The sequence below is a fragment of the Plectropomus leopardus genome, chromosome 14 (assembly GCF_026936395.1).
Source record: "Plectropomus leopardus strain MGB_pleo_1.0 chromosome 14, ASM2693639v1, whole genome shotgun sequence".
Classification (NCBI taxonomy): domain Eukaryota; kingdom Metazoa; phylum Chordata; class Actinopteri; order Perciformes; family Serranidae; genus Plectropomus; species Plectropomus leopardus.
Window position 1 is genome coordinate 27452525 of NC_142189.1, and position 17171 is coordinate 27469695.

Sequence of the window (17171 nt, forward strand, 5' to 3'; positions counted from 1 at the left end):
TGTGGTCTTTGGTTTTATCTCGCTAGCTCAGTACTTCTCTCTCTGAAATCAGGAGTGAAATGGTGCCGAATGTTAGAACCTCCAGTATATATATGCATTCCATAGAATCCCAGAATCCCACATCAAAGCAACTATGATGACGCGCTATTGATGTTTTATTTTTATTTGAACACCACAGAGGTTTCACAATAATTGTACAAATGATTCCCTCACTAATATAAAAATATTTTACAGTAACACTGTGTGTTGCATACAATCGTTAATATATGTATTGTTCAACATGTTTTCTCGTGCTGCATTCAGACACCTTTGGTTATTAGAGACCAGAGAAGAAAAAGAGAGGAAGTGTCAAGAAATCTTTATTCATGATTATTATAATAACATATTTACAGTTGTTTTTAAGGAAGAAAAGATAAATCAGCAACAAGAAGATGACCTAGAAAAGGAAAAAAATAAGGAAAAATAAAATAAAAAATAAAATAGTCAATGAAAAAAAAGGGCTAATGTACACAAACACATACATATTACATTTCTGGACATTTCCCCAAATTTTAAAATGTTTTAATTATTTTATCTCTCTTCTTTTCTAATCTTCAGGCTTTTTTCATCTTGTCACTGTCTAGTATTTTTTTGCAAAATTAGGAGACAAATCTTACTTTCTCATGAGGCATCTCTTGCTCACTGCCATGTTACAAACAGAGTAGATTTGTGCTATTGTATTGTCTTTTTCCATCCTGGTTCAGCATCACTGCTAGCAGTGCATTGTCTTCAAGTATTTTGAATTCCCATCTCTTGGTCACAGATGTTAGAGACTGGTGATCTGAATTTTGTCAGATGGACTTTAGAGCTCCAAAAGTATCTTTTTGTGCAGTGTGCTGTATTGTTGTGACCAATCAATCAAAGGTGTGTCAATGTAGGTATTTCAAAACATTTAATCAAAATTAGAGATGGATGATATTGGATTTTTTTTCAGATACCCAATATGCTGATATATAACAACTCAGTTGGCCGATAGTCGATACCAATATGGGGACATCAACGGCATATTATGCATACTCTTAATGTAAAGGCCAACCAGCAGATGGAGCCATAAATGCAAAAGTGCAAAATAAGAAAAATAGCTTATCTTATATATCATAGCAGCTCAGTCTCTTACACTGCAATAAAAAGCTTTCTCACATTCGACATCACATTTGATCTCCCACTGCTCTGCTATAAAAGCGTCAGTTCAAACAAATGACGGAGGAACAGAATCTCACTTACCTTTCACAGTCTCCATCCATGCAGAACTGTATTTGCAGAGGTCTTGAGTTGTCTCCCTGTTGAGACTCCTGCTGCCTCCACAGTACATGCACGTAAATGAAGACAAATTACTCTTTAAAAAATCAAAAGTAGCAGCATTTGACCCACAATGGGCTGTCTTACAGTTGTTTTCTTGTGGTCCAGTGGTTCATATCTTCATCTTCAGCTTTATCTTCATCGTCAGGCTGAGGACGAGTCCAAAGGCTGCTGGTGTTGAAGGAGGCTCAGCTGAAAAGTATAAAGCTGTCAGACCAGAAGCAGCTCGTAGTGGTCCAGCAGAGGGGCCATCAGCCACTGATGGGTCGCCTGATGAAGGTGCGCCTGTCAAAGCAAAGACGAGCCAAATGAGGAGGATGTGTACGTTCTTCAGCAGGGCTGTAAGGACTGTTTATGAGATGAAGATAAAAACATGAATGACAGAATGCTTTTATCATCTTTAAAATGCAACACTAATCATTTTAACTGATAAATACAGTTAATTCCTCTCTGTGTGTGACACTACGATTGCCAGATTCATTCAATAATAACACTCACATGTTGAAGTAAATAGCAACAACATGACCTTATGTGCCTGCTCGTGCACAACTTTCATTTACATTTGCTGAACTGGTGTTAATGCTCAGCAACACAGAAATATCTGGTGTCATAATGATGACTAAATTAAGCACATTTAGAGCCAATCCTAGCTGTCATCGAGCAGAAGGCAGGGTATACCCTGGATAGGTCGCCAGACTATTGCAGGGCCGACACAAATAGACAGACAACCATACCCGCTCACAGTCACACCTAAGGGCAATTTAGAGTCACCTATCAACCTGAGCTGCATGTCTTTGGACTGTCCAACCGCCATGCAGTTGTGTTCCTCTGCCAACTATTTTCTGTTAAAAAAGGTAACAGTCAAAAAATGTATTTTGCACATCTATATCATGGGACAGGTGCGTAGTAGAACAATATGTCTATCAAAAAATTTACAGTTTAATTCCAACACACTGTCCAACTTGCAAGAAAACATTTATTTGTAATGTTTCGGTACTAGACTTTCATCAGGCAAACAGTTTGTCACAAAGGGCTGGACATCTTAAACAGGATGTGGCTACACACATGCAACCACTCATCATTATGACGTCAGCAGATTAACAAACAAACAATACACAACGACAATAAACGACTATCAAAAGGTTAGAAGGCAATTTTAAACAAATGTAAATAAATATTTTTTCAGTTCATGATTTTAAATTTTAACAGACACTTAAGGTCCAAAGAGTTAAATTACATTCTAAAACAGGAAAACGGGAACACTGTAATGGACAAAAAAAATCCAAAAAGAGAACAAATAATCTCATTATGGCATCCTTTTTACCAAAGACCCCACAACTAACTCCCTGAATAGATGAGTCCAAAAATGTACCTGAAACCACATTCAGAGTGTTGAATCACATACATATAAATAGACACACAAAACAGGTCACTTGACTATGGAAATTAACCTGATTATTATTGTGCATACTTCACATGTATCCAAGAAAGTCATTATCTAAGGACACACAAGCCTGTGAAAAAACATAAAAATAACTAACAAATTTACAGTTCATCATTGAGTCTTTGGGTGCAAGTGTTTGGAGTGTGAATCCAGTAAGCCTCCCGCTGTTTCAGAAGTTCATCATGGTCACCTTCTCTGGGTGGAAGGGTGACTAATTCAACGCCACAGAAACACAGAGAGGAGACGTCATGGTGTGCATCATTAACATGAACAGCAACAGGATAGTCTGTCATTTCTCTGAATTGTACTTTTGTGTTGACTGATCCTTTGTTTTAGTTTTCTTATATTTTTCCCTACATAGCCAAGGCCACATGGACAGCGAATGATGTAGACGACGTGTGATGCACATGTGATAATACTGTTGATAGGGAACTTTTAACCATATGGGGATGAGAAAAGTCATCAGATTTGAAGGTGTTATGAAGAGAAGTTGCATGAACAAGGAGGTCCTTAATGTTTTTGCCTCTTTTGTTTACAAAAAGGGCAGGGTCCTTCAAAACAGAAGAAAGTTCAGTGTCAGATTTTAAAACGTGCCAGTGTCTTTGAAAAACAGAATGAATCGTGTCCGAGTGTGTAGAGTGCTGAGTGATGCATGTCACAGAGAACATTTTTCCTTTTTTCACACTCTTTTAAGTAGATCCGATCGTGTTTTTTAAGGGGCAGTTCATAAGCATGATCTGTCGATGCTGAGGGATATCTCCGCTGTGCAAATCTATTTTTCATGTCCAAAGCTTGCTCCTAGAAATCCTCCGTAGGGTGACAGATTCTTCTTAAACAAAAAACTGACTAATGGGGAGACCTTTTTTAAGGGGAGTGGGGTTAAAACTAGAGGCTAGCAACAGGATGTTTTTGTCAGTGTCCTTGTGGTAAAAGAGTTATAGTAGTTATAAATGAGCCTTTGTCTTTAATAACCCACATGTCTAAGAAGCTCACTCTGTCATAACTGTAGTTAGATGTAAATTCTAACTTGTGAATTAAATCTAAACTGTTCAATAGTCTATCAATTCATCAGAGTTACCATTATAAATATAGAAAATGTCATTCATAAATCGATACTGTTTAATAACTTTTGACAAGTGAGTTTTTTTCTGGGTTAAAGATAAATCTTTCCTTAAAAAAAACCCAATAAATAAATTTTCATAATTAGGTGCACAAATGGTGCTCATGCTTGTGCTTCAAACTTGCAGGTTAAAGTCCTTTTGGAAGCTGAAGTAATTATGTTTCATGATAACTCTAGCTAGATCTAGGATCAGTTGGTTAGGAGAATTAGATTCATTATTGCAGTTTTGTAAATAAAAACCTAGAGCCTCTAAACCACCTTCATGGGGTATATTTGTGTAGGCTTGTGATGGTGAGAGTTGACAAGAGGACATTATCAGGCAAATTACTCAAATAAAGACATTTTTCAATAAAGTCAGTGGAGTCTTTTATGTATGCTGGTAGTGTTTGGACATCGGGCTTTATAAAATTGTCAACAAAATTAGACAGTGGAGACCAGAGGGAGTCTGTCTGTGCCACTATTGGACAACCTGGAGGGTTGCTGGGAGATATGTATGTATTTTGGGTAAAGTATATATCACATGTCAGATAAGGTTCTTACAGTACAGAAAAATCTAATTCAGATTCAGAAATGCATCCCCTCTTTTTGACATCTTAAAAATAAGAGAGGATTTCTTTCTTTCTTTCATGCTTGTATTTATCAGCATCCTGGACACAGATGCCACCACCATTATCAGCCACTTAGATTACAATATCTTTATCAATCATAAATTCATTTACTGTATCTCACTCTTGGTTAAATTAAAAGGCTAGGGCGTGGTTTGGCTGTCATTTTCATAATGTCCTGCTCCACAAGTCTGCATAAAGTATTTATGGATGCATTATTTGTTTGTGGACAGAAGGTGCTTTCGGCTCTGAAGACAGGAGCATCAATGGTCGTTGCAGTGTTTTTATTTGAAGAAAAAAATGACGGAATTTAATTAGTCTAAAACACTTGAAGAGATCAACTTTTAAGCCAAAAGCATACCTTCCCTGTTAGGCGCAAAGGACAGTCCCTTAGACACTAGCTTCATATGATATTAGATAGTTCCTTAGAGGAGATGTTTATTACCGTGTCCGCCAGTTGCTGCGCGTCTACGGCCGGTGCCCGGTGCTTGGATGCGCGCTTGCCCCGCCTGCGTTTCTTCTTCCTTTCCGCTCGTGTTTCTTTCGGTTGTATAAAAAAGGGGTTTGACTCGGTGGGATGCCAGAGTCGCTATTAAAGGTGAAGTCACTTTCCACGGAGGAATCGCTGTAGTTGGCATGCTCCCTGCGGTGATCAGGTCTCTGTCTGCGCGTAATCGTGTGCCTTGGCGCGCTTGTGCGCGCGGCTGTGGCTTAAGTCTGGGACGGTGCTTCTCCTTCTCTAAATTCCCAGTGGTAGATTTCCTTTCTTTGATAGCCTTCAGTGTCACGCTTGTACTTTTTAAGTTTAATGCTGAGTAGCTTCTCTTTGTGTTTGCTGGCAAAACTCTAAACCGAACTGGAAGTGAATCCAAACTTATCTATGAAGATTTCCGCTTGTTTTTCAATCTCTGTGTCTGCTCCTGTGGACACTTGATCAATGATGAGTAACATTAGGTCAAGAGAGCATTTATTTAAATTTTCTCCCCATCTCTTAATGGAATTCTCACCAGATTCCCCGATTGTGGAGGCTTAGGATTTTCTTGTTGCGCCAATTTTCGCTCAGTGTTGAGCCAGGCGTGTTTCTTTTAGGTATAGTCTCTCCATCTGAACCTTTAAATCATCAGAGGACGCTGCACCCTTCATTTGAACGGCAGAGGGGAAATCCTGCGTCCTCGCTGGAGAATTCAAATGTCTCTGCACAGTTATGCGTGAGTGGGTTGATTACTTGGGAAGAGGTTATTGTGAAAAATACGAGATTTTTTGTTTGTTCATTTGCTGAGGTCATAATGATGAGTGGCTGCAGGTGTGTAGCCACGTCCTGTTTAAGATGCCCAACCCTTTGTGACAAACTGCCTGATGAAGGTCTAGAACTGAAACGTTGCAAATAAACGTTTTCTTGCAAGTTGGACAGTGTGTGAGAGTTTACCTGTTAAAAAAGTAAACAGAGACACAGTGAAGATGGGAAATTTACAGAAAATTTCCCGACCCCTTGCAACCTGAATCAGAGGTACATCATAAACTTCACACATACATCATTTGACTTTTATTGAAATTGATGTAAATTAATGAATTAAATTAAATTCATACATAAACAAATTCCAAAATAACACTGGGAACTCTTCCCGAAAAAAAAGAAGTAAACTAGCAAATTCAATGCAACAATATAAGTTAACATACAGTGGTAGAGTGCCGATAAAACACATTCAGCCCCTTCATGTTTGATTTTTCAACTATGAATCACAGTTGATTAGTGCTACTTGCTGACAGGGTTAAAGAAAAAAAAAACATTTGTGAAGTTTAAGTTCAGCTCTGACAACTCTGACTTGCCTCCAATTTCACATCCAGGTCTGCGAGCCAGAGTGGGAATTATGACCAGCTTAGTTTGAAACTGCTATTTGGATTTTTCCAGTTTCCTCCCAATCTTGGGGGAAAAGCAGAATGAATCCACTGTGATTCAAAGTTAAAACAACAAAACATGAAAAGAGTGAACATAGGCACTGCATTGAAGCCTGAATAATGAGTTTGTTGCTTACTGACATTAAATTCCCTTACATGAAATATGTGCTTTTTAAAAGTGAATGAATGCTGAGTGCAAAAATAGATTTTGCATTAGAAAAAAAATAAGATTGTCATTTTGTTCTCATCCATCTTCCACACAAACACTCTCTGACCAAAACATGCACACTTTTTTTTTTTTAAAGCTTTTGTCGCCCAACGAGAGGCTGAATCCTTGAAGCACATATAGGTAGTAACTTTGTTTTGTCCTATACTAGTGCATCGGTGGCCTTCACTTGTGACCTTTCCCTCTGATCCAGTTCCATTTCTCCATCTCTGAGTAAATAAAATATATGACAGCACCCTTTTTGACCTTTACCTCATGTAACGACTTGTTCAAAACTCAACAAATCATATTTCTCATATCACTTTGTACACTTATGTTCTGTACATCCACACACGCACTTTAACGCAATGTACACAAGCACATACCACAAACATATTACTAACAGTGAATGGGTAAACAGACACAAAAAGGAAGTTATACACTGACTGTAACAAACATTAAATGACTGCATTTTTTTTCATAGAAAAGGGGTAAATTAGTTTGTATTGCTTTGGCCTGTTCTGTGAGCAGCTTGCTCATGCTGTCCTTCTCTGTAGACGCAGATGCATCAGAGAGCCACGGGACTCAACCACTGAGACGACTTGGCAACAGCGAGAAGGTGGGAAACCTTACTGATGTCACAAATGTCTATCACTTCAGTTTCCGACCGTGTTTTCGATTAGTCCTCCTCGTGTTTCCCTGTTTTCTCTTCCTGGCAGAGGCTTCACTTTAGAAAGTGCCTTTTTGTGTGCTGAAGTCTGTGTCCTCTTGGTCCCATTTGCCTGGGGACAGGCACTCTTCAGTGTTGAAGTCCTGAGGGTTTACCCCAATGTCCAGGACCTGGGGGTTAGTGCGAGACTCAGCGAGTCTACGGGGACAAAAGAAAACAGACATTTTATTAGCAACTGCTATGATGAAACATGATGATCAAAATTGCTGTTATTACTAAAGACAATTTATTCCACTTCAAAAGCTTGTGAACAATGATAGGTACAGTGTGCACAAAAATGGACATAAGCACGAGTTATAAACACAGTTGCATCTCTATTTGTAATAATAAAAAAAAAAAAAACAACCACACACAATTAAAAAAAGCAAAGATACATGTGGCCACATGTGGCAATAAAATGACTCCATTAATGAGCTAATCAGTTCAATATTAAACCAGCCTGACATTCATACAAAATGCATATTTAAAGGTCCAGCATGAAGGATTTAGGGAGATATACTGACAAAAATGGAATACAATACAATAAATATGTTTTCTTTAGTGTATAATCAGCTTAAAGTAAGAATCCCAGTGTTTTCGTTACCTTAGAATAATTTGTTCATATCTTTATAGGGAGCGGGTCCTCATCCACAGATATCACCATGTTGCTGCGCCATGTTTCTACAGTGGCCCAGAATGGACAAACCAAACACCAGCTATAGACAGGGCTACACATGTTTATGTCTTTTAGCAGCATTTCCACGGTAAGCAGCCTTGGAAAAACACTTTTTTTCCATTCTTTTTTTTAACCCGAAACTGCTTTATTCAGGGTTTTTACCAGTTTAAATCTGTTTATCTGTTTAATTTGGAGAGGAGGAAAACTGAGGATAATTCAGCTCCCCGCAGAAATACCCCAAACATCTTGATCTTGAGTTATTAGAGAAAATTGCTCAGTATATATTAGGAGATGCTGTGCTAGCAGCCTGTCTCCAGTGAGCTGAATAGCATTTAATAAACACTGATTTGTACATGAAACTGCTTTATTCAGTGTTTTTACTGGTTTAAATCATCCAGTCACCTTGTTTTGGAGAGAAGGAGGCCTCTACGGATAATTTGGCTCATGGTAAATATCTCCTCATCGTTTAGATCAGAGAATAGGTGAGCACGTATTAAGCACGTGCTTGTCACAGACAGGCCACACAACACAGTAGAAACTGTGATTTGCAACATAAAGCTGGTTTAAATCAGTGTTTTTACTGGTAAATATTTGTTATGGAGAAAAAGAGACCTCTGCAGATAATTTAGCTTCCAGTAGAAACCTCCTGAACAATGAACACTGAAGGAATACTAACCGAAAGAAGTTTCAGCTGGATGCAATCTGCCACTAAATCCCCCTGAACCTTACACACAGTTCCTTTAAACACAAACATGTTAGACCTACATGTGAACACACATCGTTTTCATTCACCGTCTCTCATTCACTGTCATGGCACTAACAGAGTGCAAAGCTGATGGATGTGAGACGGAAACACATAAAACACTCGTGATGAAGACGTGGACACGGTGGCACACTACACCAGGTTCTGTGGCAGTGAAACGTGTCTGATGAAGCTCGGGGATGGATCAAACTGTGGAGTGAGGATGAGGAGTTTTCCCCCTTTGATGCGTCTCTAATAACTCATCTTGTTAATGGTATATGGCCTTAAAAGAAAAATGTGACACTACATGAGTCTTTATCCGGTTGAACACGGATATCCAGACAGATGAGCAGGCTTGAATAGTGAGTTGACTAGGGGGACAATGAGGTGGATGTAACATCGTTACCTGAGTAGGATTCAAAGCTATCCAGACTGCGGCTAGGGGTGCAAAGGAAACATCACATGTCAGGCAAGAATTAAACTCTGGACTATTCTCAATAGCCTCATAATAAAGCCAGCGGGTACATTTATGTGGCCACAGTGTGACTTTATGTCCACATTTTTATGCTTTAATATAAGGCCATAACATTAGTTAACCAAAATGAGAAAACAGACCCATATTGCCTCAAAACACACATCAAACTGGCCTTTTCCTCACTATGATCAACAGGCTTTTACATCTACAACAATGAACAACTCTGCAGCCAGCAGATGGCGGTACAGTCGTATAAATAGCATAGACATGATTTCAATGTATGTATTTGTCTGCAAAGGAGTGACAAGACTCCTCATCTACAAGAATTTTAATGCCACTCATCTGGAATAAACTGGAATTAAAGTTAAAAGCATCTTCTTTGAACCTCAGATTAAAACTCTGGTGTTGTCAAGGGAGATGACGTTTTTATGATGCCCACAACTTGCTGTCTGTTACATGATCTCGATTTTAGGAGGGAGGGAGAGGAGGCACCTGGTGCCTGTGGATGTTTATATAAGGAGTACTTTGATCAAATTTATGAGTGCATAATCTGTCATAAATCATAATAAACAATAAAAGATCTTTCTTAGTCTCAAAGTAGCTTTTGATGGTGCGTATGCTTCTCCAGCTTCACCCTCTGACTGAGAGTCTCTGCTGTTTATAGTTTTCTTTTATCTTGTAATATTGTGGAGGAGCTTCCTTAAGGCAAGGCTCATTTATGTTACACAACTTATCTGGATCTTATTTCAGTCCTCGTGCAAAACTGTATGTGCCACGTGTCAACTTTCAGGTAATATCATTCAGTAATAGAGTGCCCCAGGGATGACGTTCTTCTGTAAACCAGCCCCGAAGCTGACATCTACCCCGTCAAAAAGCCTATGGGATTTTTCCATTGAATTTTGGATTATGGCAGGAAATCTGCTCTGTGGTAGACAAACCTTTATGATGACTCACACTTTATGGTGACTCACATTTTGTTCAAGATCATCTTCAGAAATGAACACCACTTTCAGGATTTCTGAAGCCTAAATGTAATCACCAGAAATAAAAAGCTCATGTTAGGCTATAAATGAACTATACTACAGTCGCTCCGCCACCACTGCAAGGTTGTTAAGCCGTGTTCGGCACGGTCTGGCACGATGATGTTCTGTAGTCTCATTAAGCTCACTTGTTAGCAAGACACATAAAAGCCTCTAAGTTCACCAGTGGAATATTTACTGACATATCCTATGTTGTAGAACGAAACATGAAATTCTCTTCGGCTTGTGTTAACCACAAACCTTATTTCAGGCTTCCAGCCAAAAACCCATTAAAAAAAAAACACTGACTTTAAGACGAGGGAACTGGAGGTGCTGAAATGCTACCTGATTTTCGGGGTTCTCTTTATTTTCACTCACTGAATCACGAATTGTCACAAAGTTTTTTCCTGTGCTCTGACCCCAACATCACCCAGTACAACCAGCTCCTTCTGATAGACAAAGACTTCAACCTTGCCCCCTGACCTGCTGAATATCCTTCAATTACAGAAAATCTACATGTTGATGTATCCGTGTCTATGCTGGGAGCATCCTCATTAATCACCGAGCAAAAGATTAACAGCGCTGGGGTGTAATTACAGTGTGTGCAGACAAATAATCATCTGATAACGGGGCTAAAATGGCCTCTTAGCGCTTGATTACAGAGACTGTAGAGCCCATTCTCCCTTTCACTTAATGAAAGCAGGAGAATAAGGAGCCCACTGTCCAATTAGCAGGGCGAATGAAAGGCAGGGCTAAAGGAAATAAATGCACTAATAAAGTGTTGAATGAGTCTTTATAGCGGTCCAAAACTAATGGCTGTAAACAGTTGCAGCGTGCGACCTGACAGCAGACCACAGCAGCTTATCGGACTATGCTGCTCATTCAGATTAAATTGAGACATTAATCACAGCGGACTCCTTTCGGATTTGTTTGTTGACACTGTAGACAAAGTTTAACGAATTGTAATCAGCGAAGACGATTCACTTTCCTGTCAGCCTTGAGCCTGCAAATGATGAGTTCTTTTTTTTCTGCTTGTGCCTTTATTTCACTACAACTATTGCTAGAGTGATAAAAATCGGTTTCTTCAATATGAGTTTGCGATAGCCGCACTCATCTGTAATTACAGGCTCTCTGACCTCAAATGAAATCAGTGTGTGGGCCCAAACTGATGATAAACGAAGCCTACAAAAGCAGCAGGCTAAGGGCGGGTGTCGGTTGCATCAGGGCCTGTAAGCTGAGCCCGTCTCCTCTCCGTGGGAGCGCACCGGGCTGAACCGAGCAGAGGGAGAGGCTGTGTTTATTGGTGGAGCAGCCCAAACCACAGGTGGCTATTTCCAGAACAGCAGCCTGTGTGGCTGTTTAGCAAAGCTCAGCCTTGAAGGAAAAACCCAAATCCAGTTCTCACCTTGAGAAAGCCTCGTCCAGACCGTCCTCCAACTCCTGCCACACAGAACATACACATGTTGGTTAAAGAGTTAGTAAAGAGAGTTCATGAGAGATGATAAATAAACAGTGCTTGTTCATTAGATGTTAAAGCCTTGTTTCCACCAAGCTGTCAGTTCAGTTCAGTTTGTCACACATTGGATCAGTTATTTCTGCGTTTCCATGGTCAAAAGTTGTGGATGATGCCAACAGAACCACTCCACTCTGCACTGTCCTGTTTTCTCACACACAGATCAGATACTTAAGGGTGGAGCTAGAAACACGGCAGTCCATTAATTTAGTCAAGAGAGATTCGTCACTATTGCTCATCAAAAACTCAATGCACAAAGCTGCTATTTTTAAGTACCCCACGGATTTCCACAGAGATTCTAAACACTCCAGTGTTTTAATTTATTTATCAAATTTTAAAATATTTGATATTTTTTCAATAAATAATGTATACTGTAAATACCGTAAGTCTCAAGCGGGTGGGTCATTAAGTGTCAAAGCAGTGTTCTTTAAAAGTTACTTAAGAATAACTTTGCTGTTTTTCAACATTTACTCCATCTGTTGAATTTTTTGTCATCACCTAACGCAATGTTTTGTCCAAACTAATATTAGAGGCTGTGGTGGTGAAACACAGCTTCTAGGAACTGTACAATAAGGCTAGGAATACCAGGAATAACATTCAATGTATCGACAGCAAGTAGGTTGTTGTAGGCGATGGTCATTACCACAAACTTTCAGCTGCTGTTTGCGGGTTGTTTTTGGGTATGATTCACACATATGTTTGTGGCTCGGGCAAGGCGGATTGGTTCTCGTAACAGGTTGGGTGGGTGGGGGTTTCAAAAACAGTGACCTGCACATCCCCTCTGTACTGGTTACTTGTGGGTTCAATAGGTACTATACTCTTAAGTGTTTGGTGGAAAAACAGCATACGACATTCACTCACACGTGTACACAGTCACCTCTTGCCTTTTTTTTTTAGCCTCACATGGTATTGGGCTGTTAAACTGAGCTCCTTGCAGCCCACACCCTCTCCAGCTATGTGACCGTTTGATAAGGCCAGTGCTGTTCAATGGGCTATTGTCTGACTCTGTGTAGCGGCTGAAAAACTGTAGAATTCACTCTTCTGAATGCATCAGGTACAGTATATCACCAGGCACTCTGGCTTATTAATCAGTGTTTTCTGTGTGCCATTCTTCTCTTCCCATCTTATCAAGCCTCAACAGCTGAAACTTACTGACCAGCCTGACTCTTGTCTTACCCATACAGTATTGTTGTTCTCTGTAGCGTGATTATGCACCATAAAGGGATCCGATTCAGTCTGCTTTGTTCCTGAGTGGACCAGCGCCACATTGGCTCCCTCTGCCAAATCCAGAAGTTTTCCTGTGGCTACCTCTGCAATACAAAACAGACACACAAAAAAATATAAATGCATTAAAATTCAGATTCAGATAGATTCAAATCCAAACCCAGAGAAAACAATATTAATAAATTAACCATTCGATGATTGGTAACTTCTCATGCAGCAGCAGAATGCACAAAGTCTATGATGCCGCGCTATTGGTTCAGGCCCACTTTTCTTATTAAGCCTCTAATGTATCTCAGCGATGCAGCCATCTGTGGATTGTCACTTATGATAAGTGAGCAGGGAGTCACCCCCTGACTCGCACGCCTAACCACAGTGACACCACTGATCTGTAATGGGATTGGCTTGTAATGGCCTTGCCCGATGATTAATGTGTGTCAATAATGTGTGTCAACACTAATTTCTCTCTAGTCTTTAGGCTAATGTTATCCACAGAGAACAGTGAAAGCTCAATGATTCTTCTACTGTTTAGCACAACTGAAACTTCAAATCCTTAAATAACCTTTTCTATATTTTCATTGTTCCTCAAAAGAGAAGCTCGCATATACAGTAAGTGAGTCAGCATGCAACAGCAACTCCTTTAGTCTTGCCCTCTCTGTCAGCACCGGCTCAAAGACAGTTAGAAGATTCTGTTGTTATGAAGAAAGCCATATTGTGATACCGAAGCAGTCATTTATGGGGAAAGTGAGTGGGGATCAAGACTAATCTGATGGTCAGGTGTTATATGGGACAGACACCCAGCTAGTGCATTTAACTACAGCTTTAATGATTGGTCAATTAACGAAATGAAAGATGAATGGGCAACTGTTTTAGTAACCGGTCACTTGTTTCGGTCATTGTTCAGCCTTTTAAATGAATCAGTTGAGACAACTAATTAAATGTCTTTCAATTGTGCATATTTGGTCAGAAAAAAAAACTAGCAATGTGAAGATGTCACTTTTGGGCTCTGGGAAATTATAATAAGAAATTTTCACTTTAAAAGAATATTTCATAGACTACACAATTAATCGAGAAAAGAATCATCATGTTAATCGATAACAGAAAATAATTTAGAGCTGAAGTCCAACTTTTAAAGGAATACTTCACCCACAAAATGACCATTTGTGCATCTATTACTCCTTGTGTGTTAAGCTGAATTCTTGTTGAAAACTTTGTTTTTCTCATATGCCTCTATGGTGAATGAAGAATCCAAAAATGGAGACAATTATTCATTAATTGAAGTAAATGGGAGCCATAAAACTAACAGAAAAACTACGTCAAACATCAGTTTACAAACTTTCACACAACTCATGTGGTATGATCCTAGTCTTATTCATCAAGTCATATGCTCAGTACTTCAAAAACACGTGCATTTTTGTTAACATATAAGGATTTTAAACACTTCTACCAGTAATGCATCCTGATGTGCCTGAGCACTCGCATGAGTATGAGCTCAGCTTAAGGAGAGTTCAGAGGCACTGTATGTACTGTTTGTTTCGAGAGTGTTCATACTGACTTGATGTAAAAGGCAATGTTTTAGCAAGTGTCCATGTGTTTGTAAAGTACTGAGCATGTGACTGGATAAATGAGACTTGTTACTATTATTATTATACAACACAAGTTGTGTGACAGTTTGTAAAAAAAAATATGTTAGATAGCTTTGCTATTTCCATTTACTTCCAATTTATGAAAAATGCTCATCTTTTTTGGATTCTCCGTTCACTGTGGAGGCATATAAGAAAAACGGTTTTCCTTATGAATTCAAGGCAACATAATTAAAATACAAATAGTCATTTTGAGGGTGAAGTATTCCTTTAACCATGTGAAAAGGAGAAAACTGAGTAGGGATGATCGGTATCAAATCGGCTGAATCCCCCAACAATCACGCTGACACAGAAGAAGTGGTATTTAGATTTTATAGTCACTGTAAGAGGCCCTGGTGCCGGGAGAGATGTGAAGGTATCATGTCTCATGAATAAAGCTGACTCACCTCTGACAACACCACTGATCCAGAGAGTCCCTCTGACTCGGTGGCATGCCATTTGATCAGCCAAAGTGAAGGGTACATAAATGTAACCTTGTGATCACTTTAAAGCTCTGCTGCCCCCAATCACTGCTTTAGGGCTGACGCTGAAAACCTCTGGCAGGACAGAAATGCTCGGCTCGTTTCAAAAGGCACTCAGAAGCTTCTACCCTGCATTACTCTGCTGTACAATTACGCCAATTTGCTTTACAGAAATACTATCCGCTGGCAGCCAAATGACCCACCAAACGGTCAACGGGATAACGTAGGTCCAAAAACCCACACCAAGCCTCTCTGTTGCCAGAATCTGTTTCCAAGTCCGACTTTGTCGAGTCTTCTCACTAGGGATCATCCTTAAAAACCTGTGTCTCTCATAAAATGCTACACGTTCAGGGCCACAGCCCGAAATAAAGTGTCAGAACAGATTTAGAGAGATCTCTCTCTGGCTTGAGGCCACCTGGCTGGGCAGAGGCGGGAGCTCAGTACAAAGCTGATGTTTTTAGATGTTTTTGGAGAAAAAAAGACTGCCAGTGTCTCAAGCTGAAACCTCCAGTACCACAAGGATCAGAGTACAGTGGCCGCTCACAATGTGTGACAGGGAAAAGGCATGCACAACCGAGACTAACAAAGAGAACGAGCATTATGATGAATGAGCGTGCAGCCATTGTGCCACTGGCAACATGATGCTCCTCATCTTATTGTGGACAATACATGGAACTAATAATGCCTAAAGGTTTTCTGGCTCACTGGATGTCAACAACATGATTAGAAGCCACGACCCGCCTCTCCAGTCGTGGAATCTGAGTAAATCTGATCAAACAATGGAGCTTGCAGAAAATGTAGGCCTCTTTCATGCTTTCCTACGCAAACAGGACTGTAATTATGCTTCCAGAATCAAACACAATGTGACCGTTTGCCCATGAACACTTCTCTGTAATACTATACTATAAAATGTCATGGGGGTCGCTGAACCAAGATTTGTTTTTAATGGATCTACAAAACAGCAAGGGAGCTTAATGTTTTCAAATTAAAACCACCATCATCATCATCGCCATTATCATCATACATAATCACCCCGAAATGTCATTTGCTGTTAATGATACTGGCGAGAAAGAATAACTGAGAAAATGCAGATTGCTGCCAGCTGACCAGGAGCCTCAATAGAAGCCAACCTTTGACAAGTGGCTGCATACTTTTCCTCCCCACCCCGAGGCTATGATTACCATGACAGGAAAAGCGAAAGAGAGAGAGAGAGAGAAAGACATGATGATGGGTGACATGACTCACCTCCTCCCTTCAGGCTGCCCAGGCTGGCCGAGCTGTCCGACTGGGAGTTGCTGGCTCCTTCTCCATCTGAACCTGACTTCACTCGCTTCTCTTTCTCTGCACACGGTGTGGAGAAACACACAAAAAAAAGAAAAAGGAGCAGTCAGTAAAGACAGGCGAACTCTGATTCAGGAGCTTGTAACCACAGGGTGAGTGCCCTTGCAGTGCAACACTAAGGGAAGTGTTTACTTTTGCTGAGAATGTTTCACTAACCAAGCATATAATGAGTGTAAACAAATTAGCAGCGGTAAATTGGCAGATAAGGTTAAGGCCATTACTCAAGCCATCTGCCAGCTGAAACCTAGAGGTGCCTGGGACTCAAGGATTGTCACACACACACACTTCATACAGCCGTAAATACAGTAACTGTAGCATTTAAATAGAGTAGGCATGGCATCTGGGTCAGAAGGATAATAGGCTCTGCTCACTCCGAACATTTTCACCTGCTAAGAAGGTTTTTCACACAGTGCAGATCCCCAAGTGTGACCGATAACAGCTTTCACTAAATTTCCTACTCTCTTAAACTCAGTCTAGCTACACAGCCCGTATTTACAGCGCATTTTAGAATCACTCCTCTGTTGTTGAAGGAGTATTTTGCTGCTAGAAAGATGGTCATTTCATAAAACCAAGCTGTCCTTTGCAGTAGAAGGATGTTTTTTAAAACGGTGCTACATGAACAAAGAGAACAGAAAAAGAGCTTTCACTCAAGACACAGAAAACCTACAACTACCAGAATGCACTGCACAGCACCGGACCAATAAACACTCCCACTGGTAGGTGACATTAAAAAAAAAACCTAAAGAAAAGGTTATAAAATCTT

At 40.0% G+C, this 17171-nt stretch overlaps 1 protein-coding gene and 1 long non-coding RNA gene across 9 annotated transcripts in view; both read right to left on the reverse strand.

The window, feature by feature from the left end:
* Positions 1-342: 342 nt before the first annotated feature.
* On the reverse strand, positions 343-5950 carry LOC121954160 (uncharacterized). Of its 3 annotated transcripts, none has more exons than XR_015778658.1 (4): positions 4953-5950; positions 1426-1623; positions 1264-1338; positions 343-436 (listed from the first exon to the last, which is right to left on the reverse strand). It is a non-coding gene; the product is annotated as an uncharacterized LOC121954160 (long non-coding RNA). The 3 variants fall into 3 exon arrangements; XR_015778657.1 differs by having other exon boundaries at positions 1264-1331; positions 4953-5949; XR_006106543.2 differs by having other exon boundaries at positions 1264-1334; positions 4953-5948.
* Positions 5951-6027: 77 nt separating this feature from the next.
* ldlrap1b (low density lipoprotein receptor adaptor protein 1b) overlaps positions 6028-17171 on the reverse strand; it is a 48026-nt gene continuing 36882 nt past the window's right edge. Inside the window, exons 6-10 of one of the 6 annotated variants that reach the window (XM_088087424.1) lie at positions 16313-16408; positions 12958-13052; positions 11635-11669; positions 9142-9173; positions 6028-7476 (exon numbers count right to left, since the gene is read on the reverse strand). In XM_088087424.1, coding sequence (XP_087943550.1) covers positions 7430-7476; positions 9142-9173; positions 11635-11669; positions 12958-13052; positions 16313-16408 — 305 coding nt within the window. In that variant the 3' untranslated portion in view covers positions 6028-7429. The other 5 variants (XM_088087422.1, XM_088087425.1, XM_088087423.1 and 2 more) reach the window with 5 other exon arrangements.